A 21873-nucleotide genomic window follows, 5' to 3' on the forward strand; every position below is an offset into this window, starting at 1 on the left:
TTGCTGTGTGTATCTAAAATGACAAGGTCCACTAGGGTTCAGAGTCACTCAGCCCTAAAGAGAGGACAGCAGAGTCATTCCACAGTTTGCCAGAAGACAAATGCATACCTCTTCCAATAGCAGAATGGTTACTAAAATGTTGTTTGGTTAAAACCAACTTCCAGGTTGATGACGTGTTTACTGATTACAGCTTCCCCTCTAAATATACTGAAGTTTCATTTTGGTATTGAACTTTATAGTTATTTGTACTTATTGTGATAATGAAGTTCAGTTAATGATTCTACTTAATCTGTCTCTGTCGAAATTCTTTGAAAGTGTGTATCAAAATGTGCCATGAAGACAGAATGGAACATTAATAGCATTATGATAACACATCTCTCAATGACCACTTCCTTAAAATGTTTGTTAAAACATGTAAAATTACTCACAGGGAAATTTCTTTTGTATGTGAGGTGCATTCTTTTTTATGTATCTGGCATTATAGGACCACTGAAGATAACTGATTTAGAAACAAAGGAAGCTGTACTGCACAAGACTTCGGAGAGAGTAAAGACTCTGGTTTAAGAACACATGAACGGAGACAAGGAGGGGACCAGAGGGAGGAATGAAGGGATTTGATCAGATAAATGTGGCTCAAAGTATAAACTAGTTCCTGATTAATCATTAATTATCCAAATGCTAAAGCCAAATAAATATTACACAAGGAAATTAAACAATTGTCAGTGTTGAATCCTGTATTTTGGTACTGCAGTTCTGCACCATGGTGCAACGCTGTTTAACTTGCTGGCAGAAAAATGGGAACCAAAAAGGTACTGGAACATAAATTAAGAGTTATTCCTGCTATAAATTTTGGGTGCTTATATACTTTATAATTCTAGACCTCTCTAGCTACCTACATGGTGGTGTATGTGGGAGAATCCAAGAAAGAATATTAAACTGGCTTTCACAAATGTAACCTGCATAAGCATATGCATGCTTCCATAAATAGCAGCACCTTAGTCTATTAGATAACCAGCAATTGAATAGTACAACTTGAACAGCACCAATCATTGGCAAATGGTATCTATTTTGTGATAGAATAATATATTTTACTTGCTGGTAATGTTCATGGCAGAAGTGGAGTGTATTCTTTTTAACTGACAAAACATAAATAATAGGAGCAGTGTTCACTAACACAAGAAGGGACAAAAGTTTGTTCTTTAGCAATCAGAATATTCTAAAATCAACAAAAAAAAACAACACAAAAATTGTAGGGTACATGCACGGATATCAAAGAATATGATAAGTTCTTGCCAACATTGGATCACTGGAAGCAAAAGGTCCTTTGACACCCTGGTAAGCATGGCATGTTATGTTATGGGAATGATGTTTTAGTAAATTGTGATATGCATAGTAATTTTAACTTTGACATGCCAATGCATTACTCATTTTATGTATTGTATACCGGGAAATTCAATGGTATGATTTTGTGTGACACAAGATGTTTGTAGCAATCTGTATGGAGATTTGAAGATGGCAACTTAGTTTTACCAAAACTGGTTATCTATAATAAAGTTTTTATAGCAATCTCAGCTAAGAAGTTGCATGGAAATGGTTACCGGCAATGGGTTGATAGCAAATATTTTAATCCTGGAGAACAACTGTAATAAAAACTTTGCTACATGCTACTTAATATATCTTGTGTAGTTTCATTTAACATGTTCAAATAAATTTCGAGGTTGCAGCCAGTCTGGATATAGGCCCAATATTTATTTGAATATTAAATGTGTTAGAAACTTTTAAAATCCATTTAATAGTTTTGCAAGAAGTATTGTAAGTCTTAGAAGACTAGCAAGACATGACTAAGATGCACTGTGACGATTCGCCTGGTTTATTTCTTTGTTAATTGTCCTCGGTGTTGACGTACTGTGTTGCTACACTGGCTCAAAAATGGGGTGTGGAAGTACAACACCAAATGATGTAGCCAACAGGTGCACATTTGCATTTCACTGTACTTTGCTTTTACTGTTCACAGCCCCCCAATAATACAGAGTTATATGGCCAGTACACTATTGTTAAACTTTCCATAAGCCTCATTAATAGGTTGCAGACGAACACCCACATACTGCTACAACAGTTTCCTGTTGAACATTTACAAGCAGTAAAAGCCTAACCCCATAGTCCACATTTCTTGAAGAATAAAAAGGTACCAATGGAACAGACAATGTCATTGTTTTAACACACGGTCTAATTGTATTACATTTATTTCACAGACGCATTGTTGTTGTTCTAATCAATACAGGTTCCTCATCTGAAACTCAGCCGTGGACTGATTGTCTCAGGACCAGAAATTGGGCCCTTATGTATCCTCACAATAATAGGTACTGAAACTACACACTGGTTGATGTTTAATTTACAGATATTACAATTAAAACTTAGCTTGTTAGATTAACTGAATACATCAAAAAATTCGTTCCTTTTTAACAGTTTCTTCTACAACAAGAATTAAGCCGAATTATTTGTATAAATCATGAAATTAACAAATATCATTATGCAAACAATACTTTTGACAAATCTGTTAATTATTTTGGACTTAATTAAGGGTTGGCTGTGCCAAAATGTTTTCAAATAGATCCAGATAGACCATTTAAGAATACTATTAGTTGTTCCTCCAAATGTTTATAATTAGGTCAGAATTTATATTTGTTTATATGTCAACAATAGAATTTAAGTTATGAAACAATTACCATACTGATTTTACCTTGCAATAAAAGATACTAACTAGGAATAGTTGAAATAAATTAGAAAATCAATTACATACATAAAACTAAGCACAAAATTAGATCTGGTGTTATATTCTTTAAAACTGATGGCCAACCTTTCTCTTTTATGAAAATGCAGATTATACTCATGAATGTTAATGGTAAAATGAATTGTAAAGAGGCAGATGGGAAAACAAGAGGGGAAGTAAAAATATCCCAGCTTGCTTCGTCAAAGCACCAAAGTAACAATTTGCTACTTGTAGTCATGTAGCACATTGTCACGTTGTAACCACAGTTAGGTACAAATCCAAAAGCAGGGTCATCATTGTAGTTCAACAGTTAGCACTGACAGTACATTTATTAAGAACACCCCAATGTACAGACAGAACTGAACTGAAGTCTTGGACAGAGATTGCTACTACTTATACAAACATAAAGTATTTGAGAAATTGCATACATCACAAACATATGAAATTTTGAAAATCTTCCAGAAATGATCAATACTAAATAATAAGTAACTGCTGGTGGCCAGATTTGACCTGTTGATTTGTAGTATGCTAGTCAGCAGCAGAAACTCTACATTGCATGCAGCACAGCCCGCAACATTACTTCTTCTCTTGGAAAAAGAGTAACCTGGTGGTTAAGAAGTCCTCATTTGAGCTGACCACAACACTCTGGATCTAGATCGTATCAGGGGTACTGGTGCTGGTGGATCCTTGCATTTTGGCAGTTTTGTCACATCCTCTTCAACTATGAGCATTGAAGATAGTCCCTTCCATCGAAGCTTGTCCCTCCCATTGAAGCTTCACATTTGTCAAGTAGGTCTTCAGGTTCCTTGAATGAGAAGTCACATTATCAAGCTGTCCCTTAGGACTGTAGTAGGGCTTCATATGGAGGACATCGATGATGTCTTTGCATTTTTGTCTTCTTGATGAAGGGTCATAATCCTCGACTTTGTATGTGACTAATGACAAATGACGAAGGATGTGATATGGCCCAAAAGTTGTGTTTTAGTTACTTCTCTGACAGCCCAACTCCACACACAGGCTTCAGTATTGTTCACTTTCCTTGAATTTGTTGCTTTGATTTGCTGTCTCTAGCTTATTGGCATAGCTAAACTTTATAGAACCAATTGTGACTATGTCACTGGTGTACAGTTAAATAAATGTGGGGCTTGTGGTATAGGATTTACTTGTAGTTTCTCTGATGCTAACTTGAAAAGAACATTAGCATCATTTCAATTATTGCTGTGATATTTGAGCTTGAAATGGTTTGATTTAATTTATACATTAAACCATCCAGCCACACAGTGTCATATTCTGGTGTGATGTCAATAAATGCTACTGAACTTTTCTTTTTCTTTTGGAAGCCTACTTGTGTAAATGGTGTTAGGGTAATAAGTTGCTTGTGGCAACTTTGTTTTGTGCAAAACTCTGCTTGATGTAGGGGGTTATGATTGTCGCATCAAACATGATCACAGCTTTAAGAATCACAGTTACACAAAGTGCAGTGGGTGAAGTACTCATTGCAGAATATCATCCACCAATCCTAGTTTTTTGACATTGTGATTCCTCACAAGAAGTCGATTAAGATCCAGTGGAATGATGCTGCTGCAGGTGGAATTGGAAACAGATATCCTGGAGGTAATTATGGCATGTTCTTGTGTCATTGGCATTCCTTACAGTGGCTCAGATAATTTATAACAAATCAGTAGTGGCGTGGTCAGTGACACATCCCAGGTGATCATATATTGGGGCATTATGGAAAAACTTTGAATAACTGGCTGTAGATGAGCTGGATGACTAGCAACAATTTCTGCTCCATTGGATCATAATTCCTCATATAAAATGTCCCACTTATCAGTTGTAATTCTCCTTCGGTCAGTTCCTCCTCCTTTGAGCTACGGTTTTCAGTAGTACTGGATCTCCCTTCTGTTCAGCAGCATTATTGTTTAATGCAAGGACAACTGAGATTTCAATCACACTGTTGTCTTCAACCAAAGGATTCCTTGTAAGGCAGTTGGCATCCTTGGGGTTGCATCCACTTTTGTATACCACTGTGATATCATACTCCTGAAACCTCAGTGCCTATCTCACCAGTCAATGCAGCAGATCCTCCAGACTAGTCAGCCAACATACAGAACAGTGGTACACCACAAGGGTGAATAGTTTGCCAAATAAATACAGCTGGAACATGTTTATGACTCAAACAACTACAAGGCACGCTTTCTCAGTTGTAGAGTAGGTAATCACAGATGAATTACTCCTACCCCATGACCGCTAGTGTCAGTGTAAAATTCTGTCTTACCATTCTCATCATACAATGCCAAGAGTGGAGAAGATATCAGTGTCTCTTTTTTGCACTTCTTCCTCAAAGATTAAGCATCTCTCTGTAGTAGTTTGTAATCTTACCCTCCCATACATCACTATTAAAATTTTTCTTCGTGTCTTCATTAGTTTCAAATGCTTTGAGAGGCATAAGATATACAAAAGTAAAACTTTTTACTTATCTTCATTTTCTCTTCTTGTTGTTGGCTACAGTTTTTGTGTCTAGGGGTACATTCTTGCGGCTGAAATTTTGATTTATCGTTGTGGGTTCCTGATGACTAAATAACTGATGAAGATTTGCCTGTATATTTCTCGAATTTTAATTTTTGTCACTTTTTTAAATATCACCCGTCTTTACAATTTCCACTTCTATCACACCACAAATTACATTATTAGTGACACAGTCAAAAACATGTCTAATTCCATCAGAGGCATGTCCACTACTACTTACATTCTGCGGTACTCACAGTATTCCAAAGAGTTTACAAATCAAAAGAGTTTACAAACTTTCTTGACAAAAGAAGAGTCTTTGCTCAAATATATCATTATTTTATAAATGAATCCAGAAATAAATTTAAAAATTAGCATTAAATCATGCAATTGATAATTTCAAGTATACCAGAAATTTCATAATTTCAAATATTTTTAAAAGAAGAGTAATTTTAACTGTACATACATAGTACTACCAAATTAATTTCTTTTTGAGCCTGAAATATAATACATTGTATACAAAATTATATAAAATTATTTTATTTAAACAACTGAGATAATGTTCAACTACTCAAGAATCGATAGTATAAATAGTATCAGTTATATCTATAAAAAAAAAAGTAATGTTACAGGAAGGTGCCGTATTACAATTTCACCCTCGCAAAATTTAGAAACAGGTTGTTTACGATATTTTGTGACAGACTACAAGGTTTGCCAAACAGTGTACAAAATGATGCCGAGGATTGCATATAGAGCTATAGAAGTATCTGATACATAACATATTACAGAAAACAAGAACAATATCTACTATATGAGTCATAATCTATACATATGTCAGGATGTGGCATTCACATTTTCAGATCTGTGTAACATACTTTCACAAGACAAACAATACAAAGCCAAAACTACAACATTGCAATACAACTATAGTAATAAATACAGAGACAGGTAAATTGCTAGAATTACAAATTTTAAGTTTACGTTCATGCAATCAAACCTTCAAAATCTTCAAAAGAGAGGAGAAAAATTTCAGAGCCTAAGTGTACGATGAGTGAGCCGACTCGAAAAACTCATGACGATGGGTACATACCAGAGGAATATAATCAACCATGAGTAGGAATCAATCAGCGACATAAACTGTAGTATTCAAGGGTATGTTGACTCAGGAAAGAACAAAATAATGGAAAAATATTAGGGCTAAAGTTTATGATTTGGGTATCGATCCAAGAATCCAAACCACACCGATCCAATCAGACACAATACTGCAATACTCAGGGTAAATACAGGTAAACAGAGTCATAGTTATCTTTGAAGGATGATACAGTCCAGTAGCTTGAGAACCAAAATCAGAGCATGAAAGCAGACACGTATACATCTTGTTATATTGTCCATACTAGTAAATGTCTTCCACACTATTTGCTAACTGTCCATACAAATTAACCTACATACATAAAAGCATAGAAAATTCATTTAACAATGATAAAAAAATACATACTGATTTAAATTTACATAATGCATTGGAAAGTCAGTCCCCCTATTTCAGGGGGAAAAAAACATGTGTTTATGCTGAATAACACTGTCTTTACCAGTCTTGGCTAACAATTCACAAATATCAGTCACAACACAGATCCAGTCGACAGATGCTCGAGTACATTACCCAGCACCCACGATCTCTTGCAAGTTGACTGGTCCAGCAGGGTACAGCCATACAGCATTATGGGGAGTGGATCCATCCACGTCTTTCACCTTCCTCCCTAGAGTTCTCATCACATGCTTCAACAAATAGGTAACTTCCTGTCTAGCATTCACATAAAATCCTGAAACATTGTTTTGTGTACTAAATATGCTGTTCAATACCTCCTTCACATCACATGAGATATGTTCTCATTAGTAACTTTTCAAAGTCAGTTATATGGGATTTACGTCAGGTGAAATTAAAAAGTGTTCACATGTGAAACATTAATAAACAGAGTTAAGTGCAATAAAAAAAATGGACTAATAAGGTAATACATACAAATATGCTCAGATACTATTCCTAATTTTTTCAGTAAAAATTATGAACATTGTCCCATTTCAAAATTGCAAAAATATTTAATTATTTTCATGGCATATATGTATTAAATTCTAAAGCACAAATCTACTACAGAACATAATTATACAGTGAGTCATAGATTTGTACTTAGTCAATAGATAAGACAAAACTTCAAAAATCACATCAACTTACATACTAAATGCCAGAAATCAAAATGCAATTATATAGTTTTACAAATTTGCAAATAGATTTAAACTCAGTCAATAGGTAAGATAAAACTGTAGAAATCACGTCATCTCACATACTAAATTCATGAAAGTGGAAAAGGAACAAGCAAACAAATATTAGATACTTATGGATGATGTCTACATGCTTTCAGTTCAGTGGTATTGCGTAATCCAAACAACTTCTTAGATTTAGGATATATAAATCTGTATGCATTAGGATGTGGGTTTTCTAGAATCTCTAATGGTCCAAAGTAAATATCGAAAAATTTATTTATCTCATATGCCAACACTTGAGATTTCTCTTTGGCTTTCACCAAAACCAGATCTCCTACCTCAACTTAGAAAATCTACCTTTACCATCATGTTTCTGCTTTATTATATCCCCCTTTTTTTTATCATCTCCATAACACACTCTTCTCTCTCTTGTGGAGACAGAATTTTACATGGTGGAAACTCAACATTTTCAGAAATAAAGTTAGCTAGTCTGCGATTAAACGTGATTTCAAATGGTGATAAACCTGTTGAAGAATGTTGTAAGCTGTTCATAATATCCTCAGAATCACTGACATGTATCAAACTGATATGATTCTTACTGCAATATGCTCTAAATAGTCTTCCAATGTCTCTCATATATCTTCCTGCAGGGTTACTCGAAGGATGGTACACCGAGGTTAGAATATGCCTTATTTTTGCAAGATCAACAAAATCTTTCCAAGCTTGAGATGTAAGCTGAGAACCATTATCAGTTAAAATTTTTTTAAGAATACCCACTTGATGGTGTTTTCAAACTTAGAGATGATTTGCTTACTAGTAATTTTTTAAAGAGGAAACAGCTTTATGAGCTTCAAAAATACATCAACCACCACAAAAACATAACAAAATCCATTTTTAGATGTAGGTAAAGGTCCTTAAACATCCACAGATGCGAGATCTAGGTTACTATTAGGCAGTGTGTTCTGCATTTGGCCTGCACTTGTTTGGTTACTTACCTTCACTCTTTGACATCTGTCACAGCTGGCAATCTTCTTCTTGACTCTTCTTCCTGTGTTTTAAAAATAGATGTAGAGTAGAGTAGAGTTTTATTGGTCCTGATTATCATATAGTACACAAATAGTACATTCTGATGTAGGACAAGTCAATGTATAACAAAATATAATATTAAATTTGCATTAATTTCATTATTTCTACACTAAATGATCACTGAGTTACAATATACATAGCAAATATTGTACAAAAATAAAGAGAAGATATTTTAAAGCAGAAGGAGTGTGTAGTCTACTGGTAGATTAATATTTGTATTGCAGCAACATTTGCATGGTAAATCATTAAAGTTCTAGTACCATTTATATGATACATCAGTAAGGCAAAGACACAAATCGTTAGTGAACTTCCTGAAGGAACTCGTGGAGGCTATAGAAGTAGTGGTGAGTCAAATATGCCTTAGCAGTTGACTTGAAATTAGCCAGGTCATTTATTGATTTAATTTGTGGGGTGAAGTTTATTATAAATAACTTTCCCATAATACAGGGTTACTTTTTTATTCAGGGTGGTGTTGGTGGGGTCTAAATGAAAGTTTCCTTTTTGCCTGGAGTTATAGGAGTGGATATTTTCTTTTTTCTGGAAGGGAGTGGGATTTTCCATCGAGTATTTTTTCACAAACACGGTTATCTCATACACATATATACATGGAAGTGGGAGGATTTCTAGATTTTTTTAAAAAGTGGTCTACAGGTTTTGTTCCATTTAACACCTTCTGTTATTCTTATAATTCTTTTTTGTAGCCTAAAGAGGTTTTGGCTAAGAGAAGAGTTACCTCAGAAAATAATTCCATATTTCACTTGTGAGTATGTAGAGGCATAATACACAGTTTTCAGAGAACCTTAGTTTGCAGAATCCCTCTAATATTCTCATTAAGTAGCATGTAGTGCTTAATTTCCTACAGACTTTATCAATATGCATCCCCCATTTAAGATTATCTTGGAGTCATACTCCCAAGAACTTAATGTTGTTTGTATTCTGAAGGTCTTTGTCAGATATCTGAATCTGAACAGTTTGCTCACCTTTTGTACATTGTAGAAATTTAGTGCCACTGTCTTACTTGCATTTATTACCAATTTGTTGTGACTGAACCAGTTGTCAATATTGTTCAGTGTCTCTGTTGTAGACTTCTGAAGCATTTCTATTTCTTTCCCACTCACTAACACACTTGTATCATCAGCAAACTGGATGATGTTCTTGCAGAATATGTTCAGGACATACACATTTAACAGAAATAGAAGAGGTTCCAGAACTGAATGGTTTCATAGTTTGAATAGTGTTGAGTGAATTTGATGAAATTTTGATGTTGCAATTCAACCACTTGTTTATACTGCATAGGTATGACTTTATCCAATTGTTAGATGTTCTTCTAACCCCCATGTTGTCAAGTTTAGGCAATAGTTTTGTATGGTCTATGATATTAAAAGCCTTAGAGAGATCTAGACATATTCCAATGACATTTTTGCCATTATCTAGTTTCTGAAGTACTTCACTTAATAGTTAAAAAATTGCTGTATCAATTGATCGGCCTTTCCTGAAACCATTTTGTGCTGTGGATAGTATTTTGTGCTCTTCCAGAAAATCTACTACTCTTCTTTGAAAAATTTTCTCTATGATTTTTGAGAATACAGATAGTACAGCAAAGGGCATGGAGTTAACCACTTCATCCTTTTTACCTTTTTTGAATAGTGTTTTGAGATTAGCTGTTTTTAGGCATGATGAGAAAATTCCGGTTTGAAAGGAACTATTACAAGGGTGAGCTAATGGTTCAATAATGAGATGTTTTCCTGAATCTTTTGTGTGCATTTGGTTGATCCACAATGACCAAAACTCTCACATGTGTAAGTAATTGAAGTATCAATACATTGTTCCAGCCAACATTGTTCCAATCCTCTGAGTTAGTCTTATGTCTTCTGAATAAAATACCTTAGTGTACCTTATAATACTCTTCTGTCTTTTCTTCTCCTTTCTTACCCAGCATGCTCTTAACGAATTTCCAATTTTGATCATGATTTTGATACCTACAAATGTCTTTGCAAATTTTCAAGATCTCTTTTTCCTCTTTCACACCTCTCAATTACATAATTTGAAATTATTTTTCTCCTTCTTCAAAGTTGTTAGATGATTCACTCCCTAAAGGTAACCTGGGCAAAGCATCAGCAACTACATTGTCTGTCTCTGTAATGTATCTGATTTCATAATTGAACTGCTGTAAAAACAAGGCCCAATGAGTAATTCTGTTATGGTACAGTTTACACACCTGAAGATAACATAATGCTTTGTAATCAGTATAGATGATGACTTTATTACCTAGTAAATAATTTTTATATTTGATGAATGCCCAATGTACAGCCAAAAGTTCTTTCTCAGTTACAGTGTACGTCTTTTCACATTTCTGCAATACTCTACTAGCAAATGCAAGAGATCTAAGTTCAATAACACCATCAACTTCAACCTCCTGAAATAAGTGAGCACCCAATCCAACATCACTACTGTCTGTCATAATACAAAAAGGAAGAGACAAATCCGGTCTGAACAATATCTGACTTTAAAGCAACTGTTGTTTGATCTCATTGAAAGCATCCTGACAGTCCTGATTCCAATCCCAAATGGTATTCTTCTTCAAAAGTTTGCACAAGCCTGGAGCATTCGAAGCTTGGCTGCTACAAAACTTTCTATAAAATCCAGTTACTCCAGAAAATGATTCACGCTATCTTTTGTTGCAAGGTGTAGGAAAATTAGCAATAGCATCAAGTTTCTCATTATCAGGTGCAATTCCTTTTTCAGATATAACATGCCCTAAAAATTTAACTTCTCCCACTCCAAATTTACACTTACCTATTTTCAAAGTCATGCCTCCTGATTCTAATTTTGAAAACACATCTCTTAAGAGATTCAAAGGTTGTTCCCAAGTCTTTTCAGTGACCAGAGTGTCATCAACATACACAATTAATTTTGAACTCACTTTGCTTCCTAAGACAGAATCCAGTTCAGCTACAGATACATTCAGCACAAATGGCACCATACAATATTGAAAACACTTACCTCCATACAAAAATGCTGTATTCTTTCTAGAATTAATTTCAAGTGGGATCTGGTGAAATCCAGAAGTCAGGTGCGAACTACTGTTGCATTTTACATAATCAAATTTGTGTAACAGCTCGTCCATGTTTTCAGGATGGTCAGTCTCTCTGATAAGAAATTTATTAAGATGTCTAAAGTCCAGAACAATTTTCTCTTACTTACCACAACTAACGGATTATTGTAAGCACTCATACTTCTTTCAATTACACCCCATGTTTCCATTTTCTGAATTTCTTTCTCAACATCTTTCCTTTTTGTAAATGGTATATTGTATGGCTTGAGAAAGAAAGGTTGATGATCTTTGTGGTAAAGCATGCACTGGTAGCCTTTCAGTTTCCCTGGATTTTCACTGAACGTATTTCTAAACTCCAATAATAAATTCCTAAGTTGTCCTTTTGCATGTCATTGAGAGTCGTAACCTCCCTTACTTTAGAATCTACTACACTTAAAAAATCTTGATTTTCAGTCTCATCAAAATCTATATCATAAACAAACACCTGGTACTCACCTTGGTTCACAATGTTTGGCAAATAGTTACAACTTTTCCAAAAGTTTAAATTACAGAAATTAGTTTTCATATAAGTATTACTTTTAGGTTCCAAAATAAACAATTCTTTGGCATTCCATCCAAAACAAGCCTCAACTTTCACTATCCAATCCAGACCGAGAATTATATTTTCTTCCAGTCTAGGGATCACCATGTTCAAAGGTTTTGCCTTCTATACTAAACGTTAAAAGTACTTGACATTTTAAATGCATGCTTTGCTTACCAGTAGCCCCTCTTATTTTTACAAGCGCAATGGACATTTCCCTAATATTCTTATTATACTGGATCTTGAGTCTAAATTGTTCAGACATGTCACAAATTGGACTACCTGTATCAATCAAATAGTCCCCTTCCCAGTGATCAATATTAATCTTAATGTAAGGACATCCATGTTATTAGACACTTCATGTAAGAGATCACTTTCAATTCCATCCAATGCTACATCCCCATATTTTTGTAAGATTTTAACAACATTACTGGTATCTTAACATTACTTCAATAATGGAATGTCGAATTAAGTGGGTGATACTGCGGGAATTAGAGCAGGAAACGAGACACTTAAAGTAGTAAAGGAGTTTTGCTATTTGGGGAGCAAAATAACTGATGATGGTCAAAGTAGAGAGGATATAAAATGTAGACTGGCAATGGAAAGGAAAGCGTTTCTGAAGGAGAGAAATTTGTTAACATCGAGTATAGATTTAAGTGTCAGGAAGTCATTTCTGAAAGTATTTTGCAAGTAGTTAGTATACCCAGTTCTTTGAAGAGGTTTCTTCCAGACGTCCTTGAATTTACTCCACAAATAATACGTATTACACGCTTTTGGACTCTGAAAACTTTTGTTTGACTTGAAGAGTGACCCCAAAATATTATACCATATGACATTATGAAATGAAAGTAGACAAAGTATGCAAGCTTATTCATTTTTTATGTTGCCTATGTCAGTTAACACTCGAATTGCAAATACAGATTTGTTAAGGCGTTTCTGCAGTTCTGTGGTGTGCTCCCCCAAACTGAATTTATTATCAAGTTGTAATCCCAGGAATTCAAGACTGTCAACCTCTTCTATATGCTCTTCTTCATACTTTATCCATAAGCTGGGTGGAAACCTCTTACAGGTTCTGAATTGCATATAGTGAGTCTTTTCGAAGTTTAATGTCAGTGAGTTGACTTTAAACCATTTATTAATATCCATGAAAATACCATTAGCAGATCTTTCTAGAACTACACTCGACATACTATTTATTGCAATACTTGTGTCATCTGCAAACAGAACGAACTCTGCTTCTGGCAGTGTAACTGATGAGAGATCATTAATGTACACAAGAAAAAGCAATGGCCCTAAGATGGATCCTTGTGGGACACCACATGAAATTTCTTCCCTTTCTGATGATGACTGATGACTTAATTCACTAGTCCCTTGCTCTGACACTCTTTGTTTCCTGTTAGCGAGGTATGACTTGAACCATTTTGCAGCACTGCCCGTGACACCATGGATTTCTAATTTATTTAAAAGGATGTTGTGGTTCACACAATCAAATGCCTTCGACAAATCACAGAAAATACCTGCTACTTGTAATTTGTTATTTAATGAATTAAGTACATTTTCACTGTAGTGTAAATAGCCTTCTCCATATCAGAACCCTTCAGAAATCCAAACTGTGTTCTTGATAATATGTTATTTGTGGTCAGATGGCTGAGAAGCTGCCTGTACATTACTTTTTCTAAAATTTTTGAGAACGCTGACAAAAGTGAAATCGGTCTGTAGTTTGATGGTATCTCTTTATCCCCTTTCTTGAATAGAGGCTTAACATCTGCATATTTTAGCCAGTCAGGAAATGTCCCAGTTATAATTGACTGGTTACACAAGTAACTTATAATTGTACTAAACTCACAAGAACATGCCTTAATTAACTTTGCTGATATTTCATTGTAACCCCTTGAATGCTTTGTTTTTAAAGATTCTTGTTATGGAAGTTATTTCTTTTGGTGAAGTGAGTGACATATTAATGTACCTGAAGCTATTTGTAAAGGCTAGTTTCAAATATTCAAGGGCATTATTTACTGATCCTGACAATCCCATTCTATCAGTAATGGATGTAAAGTACTTGTTAAATAGATTTGCCACACTATACCCACTGGTTATTAATGTGTCATCTACCCTTAATGCTATTTGCTCCTGTTCCTTTCTGGTTCTACCAGTCTCCTCTTTCACTATATCCCATATTGTTTTTATTTTGTTCCCTGACATTGCTATCTTCTTCTCGTAGTGCATTTGTTTAGATGTCTGGATTACGTTTTTTAATACGTTACAGTATTCCTTGTATTTAGGTAAATCATCAGCATCGGAGCTATTCTTGGTCGACAGATACATTTTCCTTTTTGTCTCACAGGAAATTTTTATTCCTTGTGTAATCCATGGTTTTATTATAGACTTCTGTTTAATTTGAGTAACTTTTAGAGGAGAACAGTTTTCAAACATGGTACTGACATTGTTCATAAATGTGTTATATTTTTCATTCATGTCATGAGCACTATAAACATCTTTCCAGTTCATATCTTTGAGCAGTTTTCTAAAACACTCCATTTCTGGTTTATTGACTACTCTCCTGTACTCAGATTTAGCAGTCTTGATAATCTGTTTAGAATTTACATCTAAAACAAGGAGCTGCATGTCATGATCTGATAGTCCATTTATTACAGGTTTTGACACAGGAAACCATAAGCTACTGCTCCAAAAATTGGGTACTTATGGCTTCCATGGAAAATCTATAAGATGGTTTTCATCTTATCTCAAAAACAGATACCAAAGGGTGGTGATACATCAAAAGGGAGAGAAAACTTGCTCTAGCTGGAAAGAAATTCAAGCAGGCGTGCCCCAGGGCTTGATATTAGGACCACTTCTGTTCTTATATTACATAAATGACATGCCTAGCAAAGTAAATACAGATACAATACTTTACGCAGATGACTCAACTGCTGTACTCTGCTGCAAAAACACTGACGAATTAGTAAGGACCACGAAACCAACTCTACAAGAACTTGAACAATGGATAAAAGTTAAAGCTATGAAATTAAATCTTGAAAAAACCCAACTCATACACTTCAGGACCAAACAAACTACTGAATGTATATCACAAATAGAATATTCAGGTAAAGAACTGACCACAGTTGATTCTGTAAAATTTCTTGGGATAACTTTAAATAAAAACTTGCAATGGACTGACCATATGGACAGTTTACTGAAGAGATTAAATAGTTTAGTTTATGCAATGAAGGTACTACACAAAGTAATGGATTTAACAGTGAAGAAAACTGTATACCACGTGTATTTCAGAACACTTATAAGATATGGAATAATATTTTGGGGTGCTGAAAAGACAAACCTCCTTCGAATCTTCAAACTAAAAAAAAATAAAATAAAAAAAAATAAAAATAAAAAATCACAGCAATGACAGGAACCAATAGTAGACATTCATGCAAACCACTATTCAAAAGCCTAGACTTCATGACAATCCCTTCCATCTTCATATATGAAATACTTCTCTTTGAACAGAAAAACTCACATCTGTTTGAAGGAAATACATTCACACATGCCTATGAAACTAGACATAAATTGAAATACACTCCTGGAAATTGAAATAAGAACACCGTGAATTCATTGTCCCAGGAAGGGGAAACTTTATTGACACATTCCTGGGGTCAGATACATCACATGATCACACTGACAGAACCACAGGCACAGAGACACAGGCAACAGAGCATGCACAATGTCGGCACTAGTACAGTGTATATCCACCTTTCGCAGCAATGCAGGCTGCTATTCTCACATGGAGACGATCGTAGAGATGCTGGATGTAGTCCTGTGGAACGGCTTGCCATGCCATTTCCACCTGGCGCCTCAGTTGGACCAGCGTTCGTGCTGGACGTGCAGACCGCGTGAGACGACGCTTCATCCAGTCCCAAACATGCTCAATGGGGGACAGATCCGGAGATCTTGCTGGCCAGGGTAGTTGACTTACACCTTCTAGAGCACGTTGGGTGGCACGGGATACATGCGGACGTACATTGTCCTGTTGGAACAGCAAGTTCCCTTGCCGGTCTAGGAATGGTAGAACGATGGGTTCGATGACGGTTTGGATGTACCGTGCACTATTCAGTGTCCCCTCGACTATCACCAGTGGTGTACGGCCAGTGTAGGAGATCGCTCCCCACACCATGATGCTGGGTGTTGGCCCTGTGTGCCTCGGTCGTATGCAGTCCTGATTGTGGCGCTCACCTGCACGCGCGCCAAACACGCATACGACCATCATTGGCACCAAGGCAGAAGTGACTCTCATCGCTGAAGACGACACGTCTCCATTCGTCCCTCCATTCACGCCTGTCGCGACACCACTGGAGGCGGGCTGCACGATGTTGGGACGTGAGCGGAAGACGGCCTAACGGTGTGCGGGACCGTACCCCCGCTTCATGGAGACGGTTGCGAATGGTCCTCGCCGATACCCCAGGAGCAACAGTGTCCCTAATTTGCTGGGAAGTGGCGGTGCGGTCCCCTACGGCACTGCGTAGGATCCTACGGTCTTGGCGTGCATCCGTGCGTTGCTGCGGTCCGGTCCCAGGTCGACGGGCACGTACACCTTCCGCCGACCACTGGCGACAACATCGATGTACTGTGGAGACCTCACGCCCCACGTGTTGAGCAATTCGGCGGTACGTCCACCCGGCCTCCCGCATGCCCACTATACGCCCTCGCTCAAAGTCCGTCAACTGCACATACGGTTCACGTCCACGCTGTCGCGGCATGCTACCAGTGTTAAAGACTGCGATGGAGCTCCGTATGCCACGGCAAACTGGCTGACACTGACGGCGGCGGTGCACAAATGCTGCGCAGCTAGCGCCATTCGACGGCCAACACCACGGTTCCTGGTGTGTCCGCTGTGCCGTGCGTGTGATCATTGCTTGTACAGCCCTCTCGCAGTGTCCGGAGCAAGTATGGTGGGTCTGACACACCGGTGTCAATGTGTTCTTTTTTCCATTTCCAGGAGTGTACATGCTACCTTGTCACCGACTCACAGTATATGAAAATACTCCATATTACATGGCTCTGAAGATCAGAAATAAGATAAGGTCAATATTTGGGGAATTCACATTGGAGACCATTGGCACATACCTAAATAGCAAATGTTATTATAGTCTAGAAGAATTTCTAAATGAATAAAAAGCAACGTTATACACTCCTGGAAATGGAAAAAAGAACACATTGACACCGGTGTGTCAGACCCACCATACTTGCTCCGGACACTGCGAGAGGGCTGTACAAGCAATGATCACACGCACGTCACAGCGGACACACCAGGAACCGCGGTGTTGGCCGTCGAATGGCGCTAGCTGCGCAGCATTTGTGCACCGCCAACGTCAGTGTCAGCCAGTTTGCCGTGGCATACGGAGCTCCATCGCAGTCTTTAACACTGGTAGCATGCCGCGACAGCGTGGACGTGAACCGTATGTGCAGTTGACGGACTTTGAGCGAGGGCGTATAGTGGGCATGCGGGAGGCCGGGTGGACGTACCACCGAATTGCTCAACACGTGGGGCGTGAGGTCTCCACAGTACATCGATGTTGTCGCCAGTGGTCGGCGGAAGGGGCACGTGCCCGTCGACCTGGGACCGGACCGCAGCGACGCACGGATGCACGCCAAGACCGTAGGATCCTACGCAGTGCCGTAGGGGACCGCACCGCCACTTCCCAGCAAATTAGGGACACTGTTGCTCCTGGGGTATCGGCGAGGACCATTCGCAACCGTCTCCATGAAGCTGGGCTACGGTCCCGCACACCGTTAGGCCGTCTTCCGCTAACGCCCCAACATCGTGCAGCCCGCCTCCAGTGGTGTCGCGACAGGCGTGAATGGAGGGACGAATGGAGACGTGTCGTCTTCAGCGATGAGAGTCGCTTCTGCCTTGGTGCCAATGATGGTCGTATGCGTGTTTGGCGCCGTGCAGGTGAGCGCCACAATCAGGACTGCATACGACCGAGCCACACAGGGCCAACACCCGGCATCATGGTGTGGGGAGCGATCTCCTACACTGGCCGTACACCACTGGTGATCGTCGAGGGGACACTGAATAGTGCACGGTACATCCAAACCGTCATCGAACCCATCGTTCTACCATTCCTAGACCGGCAAGGGAACTTGCTGTTCCAACAGGACAATGCACGTTCGCATGTATCCCGTGCCACCCAACGTGCTCTAGAAGGTGTAAGTCAACTACCCTGGCCAGCAAGATCTCCGGATCTGTCCCCCATTGAGCATGTTTGGGACTGGATGAAGCGTCGTCTCACGCGGTCTGCACGTCCAGCACGAACGCTGGTCCTACTGAGGCGCCAGGTGGAAATGGCATGGCAAGCCGTTCCACAGGACTACATCCAGCATCTCTACGATCGTCTCCATGGGAGAATAGCAGCCTGCATTTCTGCGAAAGGTGGATATACACTGTACTAGTGCCGGCATTGTGCATGCTCTGTTGCCTGTGTTTATGTGCCTGTGGTTCTGTCAGTGTGATCATGTTATGTATCTGACCCCAGGAATGTGTCAATAAAGTTTCCCCTTCCTGGGACAATGAATTCACGGTGTTCTTATTTCAATTTCCAGGAGTGTAGTTTAGAAGAATTTATAAATAGGAATAGGGAGTAAAGATGCAAGTACAAATGGTATACTTTCGAAGCCATATAGATACAAAGTATACACGTTCACTGTATATTCATGTTTATGTATAGAATTATATGGCTGTTTGTATCCCGTTCCGTACATCAATAGTTCATATAAGTGTGTGAAGGCTATAGTAATGATTCGATGAGCTATGAAAAGATTTAAAATATAATGTATTTTTAGTATAATAAGCAATGTATGTATGACGTATTTCCTGTAGTATATAAAATACTGTAACAACTTAGGTTAAAGACTGACAAGTCACCAATGTTCTCAATCGAATGATTGTATAAAAACATGTCATGTGATAATAAAGTATCTTATCTTATCTTATCTTATGATATGATATGATTTTGTTCCTTTGATTTGTCTATAAAATTGTTATCAATGGCTGTCCTTGAGGATTTAGTGATCCTAGTTGGAAAGTTTACAGTGTGAGTTAAATTGAAAGACAACATTACTAACTGCAGTAAATGTTTACTGGAAGATTGCATTAGAAAATATGTATTAAAGTCACCAGCAATCAAAATTTCTTTGTTTCTTCCTGTTAAATAACCCAAAAGAGCTTCTAGATGATTTATGAATAGATTATAATTTCCCGCAGGTGCTCGGTAAATAGTTACTATTATATAGGATCTGTTATGGAACTCTACTTCTGTTGCACATGCTTCTAGATGCTGCTCTAAACACAATTTATTAATGTCAATGTTCATGAATTTATGGCAGTTTTTAATAAATGTGACAACTCCTCCTCCATCCATATCTACTCTGCAGAAGTAGGAAGCTAGCTTAAATCCTGAAATGTCTAACATATCTATACCAGTGGTCACTTGATGTTCAGAGAGGCAGATTATGTCAATTTGGTTAGATGAATTCATTTCATCAATACAAATGAGTAGTTCATCAACTTTATTTCTGAGTCCCAGAATGTTCTGGTGTAATAAAGACAACTGATACTGCATACTAATGGGATTATAACTGCTTTTGCGAAGATGAACTGGCAGTTTCTGATTACTTTCTGTTAAACATTGTTTAAATGGAGGCTGTATGCTAAAATCTGACTCTTGTTCATCTGTTTTCTCAAACTGAGTGTGTCTGCCAATCTCTCTTAAAACTCGTTTTCTCTCCCCCTTCCCTATCCTAAAAAAGGCATCCCTCTGACACCTGTGACTACTGGTATTTTACCACTTGTGACAGTGTCCCCCCCTAAGTTTTCTGCAATCAACCCAGACAGTTTTCCCTTCCCTTTCCTATTGAGGTGAAGGCCATGCCTAGTGTAGTCCCACCTATCAATAGCATCCACTGGAATCAAACCAATACGGGACCCTGCATCTGTCCCAAGCAGCCAGCAGAAACTGTAGCTTGGAAAACCTTTGTTACAGTGTCAATAGTGGCTATAAACTGTTTGGGCTCTACATAAAAAAATTTAAAAAAATAAATTGGAATCACCACAATCACTATGAATTAAGGAAGGCAGCCACGCACAGAAAACCTGCAAAGGAACCACTTGCTGCTGATGGCAGTCTTGGTGAGAGCAGGAAAGTTGTTTGATATCACTGTTCGTGACCAATACTATTGTGGTGATTAAGGACATCCATTGGCATCATACTGCAATATAAAAAACAATAATATACAGGGGTTGAAGTGGTAAAAATGAAGGCACAATGCTTAGAGATGTCTTTACTAACAAACAGCATTATCATAAGTCAGTTATGTAGTGAGTAATGATTTCTAAAGACTTAGTTTTCATCAATAAGTGATGAGCATCGTTGTTGAACCATTTGTCCTGCATGCTGAAAAAGGGAATACTGGACCATAAACTTTACAATATAGGCTGTCATTAATGAAAATGTTCTGATTAGTTGCCATGGTTTCACATTCATGTGGAGTCATACTATTTCATGAGCTTCAGAACAAGAGTTGGGACATAGGGAGGTCAGGGGAAGTCATTTACAGCTGCGTGTTGGTTTGTATAGTATTTGATAATTGTATTTAGTAAGAAAAAGGGCTCATCATTATAAACATGGGATACTCTTCTTCTGGTAACCTGGCTTTAGGCCTCAATAAAGCTAGCAATAGCTTATGATGTGTCACCTGAAAAAACTTTGCGCTGTAAAGATATAAATGAAAATTCCGAGCTGATGCTGTTCTTACATGTAGGATAATTTTGTTGCATTGCTAGTAGCATATTTGCTACATAAGCTTTCATACATACTGAACCATGTTTGTTTCTGTGTGAAAGATTGAACCCATATGCCATGCCCAGTGTGCTCACATTGGAGTATCTATAAAGTCATGGTGCTGATTGTAGTACGGTATTGAGCTGCTGGAAACCAGGTCACATTCAGGATGCAGAAACATTTTGCATTCTTTTTTGTAGCTGATTCAACAAGTAACTTCTCTAATATTAGGCTCTAATAGACATAATAATGACTTTGCCCAGAAATGATTTTTTTTAGAGGCAGATGATTTTAAGAACTTCTCTTTCTCCTCTGCATGCTTCTGAATCAGAACTAAATTATCATAACTTAAAATAAAATGAAAAGGTTTTCAAGTGTTCATGGACCATAGCTTTTATTGTAATAATATTATCAAAGTATTTTGTTTAGAATAGTGTGGCCAGAATTACATGTTCTAAAAATCTTTTGAAAATTTCCAGGGCACTGAGTATACCAAAATGTAAATTCTTATATTTACATAATCCAAAAGGCATATTGGCTATCACTAATTTATATATGCTAATACTATATATTTATTTCATAAGTTTGTTTGTGAAAAGCATTCATCCTCTGAGATGTTAGTAAAATGCACGAGGGAGAAGGAAGGCCTGAAATTTTCTGTCTATTGTAAAGCCTACAAAAAAACTTATCTTAGAGTGATTAGACAGGCAAAACTTTTATGGAATGACAATTTCATAAGAAACTCTTCAAACAAAATGAAAGCTATGTGGAAAGTTATTAAAAA

General features: G+C 37.5%; 1 protein-coding gene across 3 annotated transcripts in view; it reads left to right on the forward strand.

Moving 5' to 3' along the window:
- Nucleotides 1–21873, forward strand: part of LOC124798516 (pyruvate dehydrogenase phosphatase regulatory subunit, mitochondrial-like) — a 163883-nt gene that overhangs the window by 136818 nt on the left and 5192 nt on the right. The window contains exon 15 of one of the 3 annotated variants that reach the window (XR_007016947.1): nt 485–809. The exons of 1 other annotated variant lie outside the window; for it this stretch is intronic. Coding sequence is in view for 1 of the 2 variants with exons in the window: in XM_047261961.1 (XP_047117917.1) it covers nt 2282–2294 (13 nt within the window). In the remaining variant the exon portion in view is untranslated. Of the gene's footprint in view, nt 1–484; nt 810–2281; nt 2398–21873 lie in introns of those variants that run through there. One more of the 3 variants, XM_047261961.1, reaches the window with a different exon arrangement.

The sequence above is a fragment of the Schistocerca piceifrons genome, chromosome 5, assembly GCF_021461385.2.
Source record: "Schistocerca piceifrons isolate TAMUIC-IGC-003096 chromosome 5, iqSchPice1.1, whole genome shotgun sequence".
Classification (NCBI taxonomy): domain Eukaryota; kingdom Metazoa; phylum Arthropoda; class Insecta; order Orthoptera; family Acrididae; genus Schistocerca; species Schistocerca piceifrons.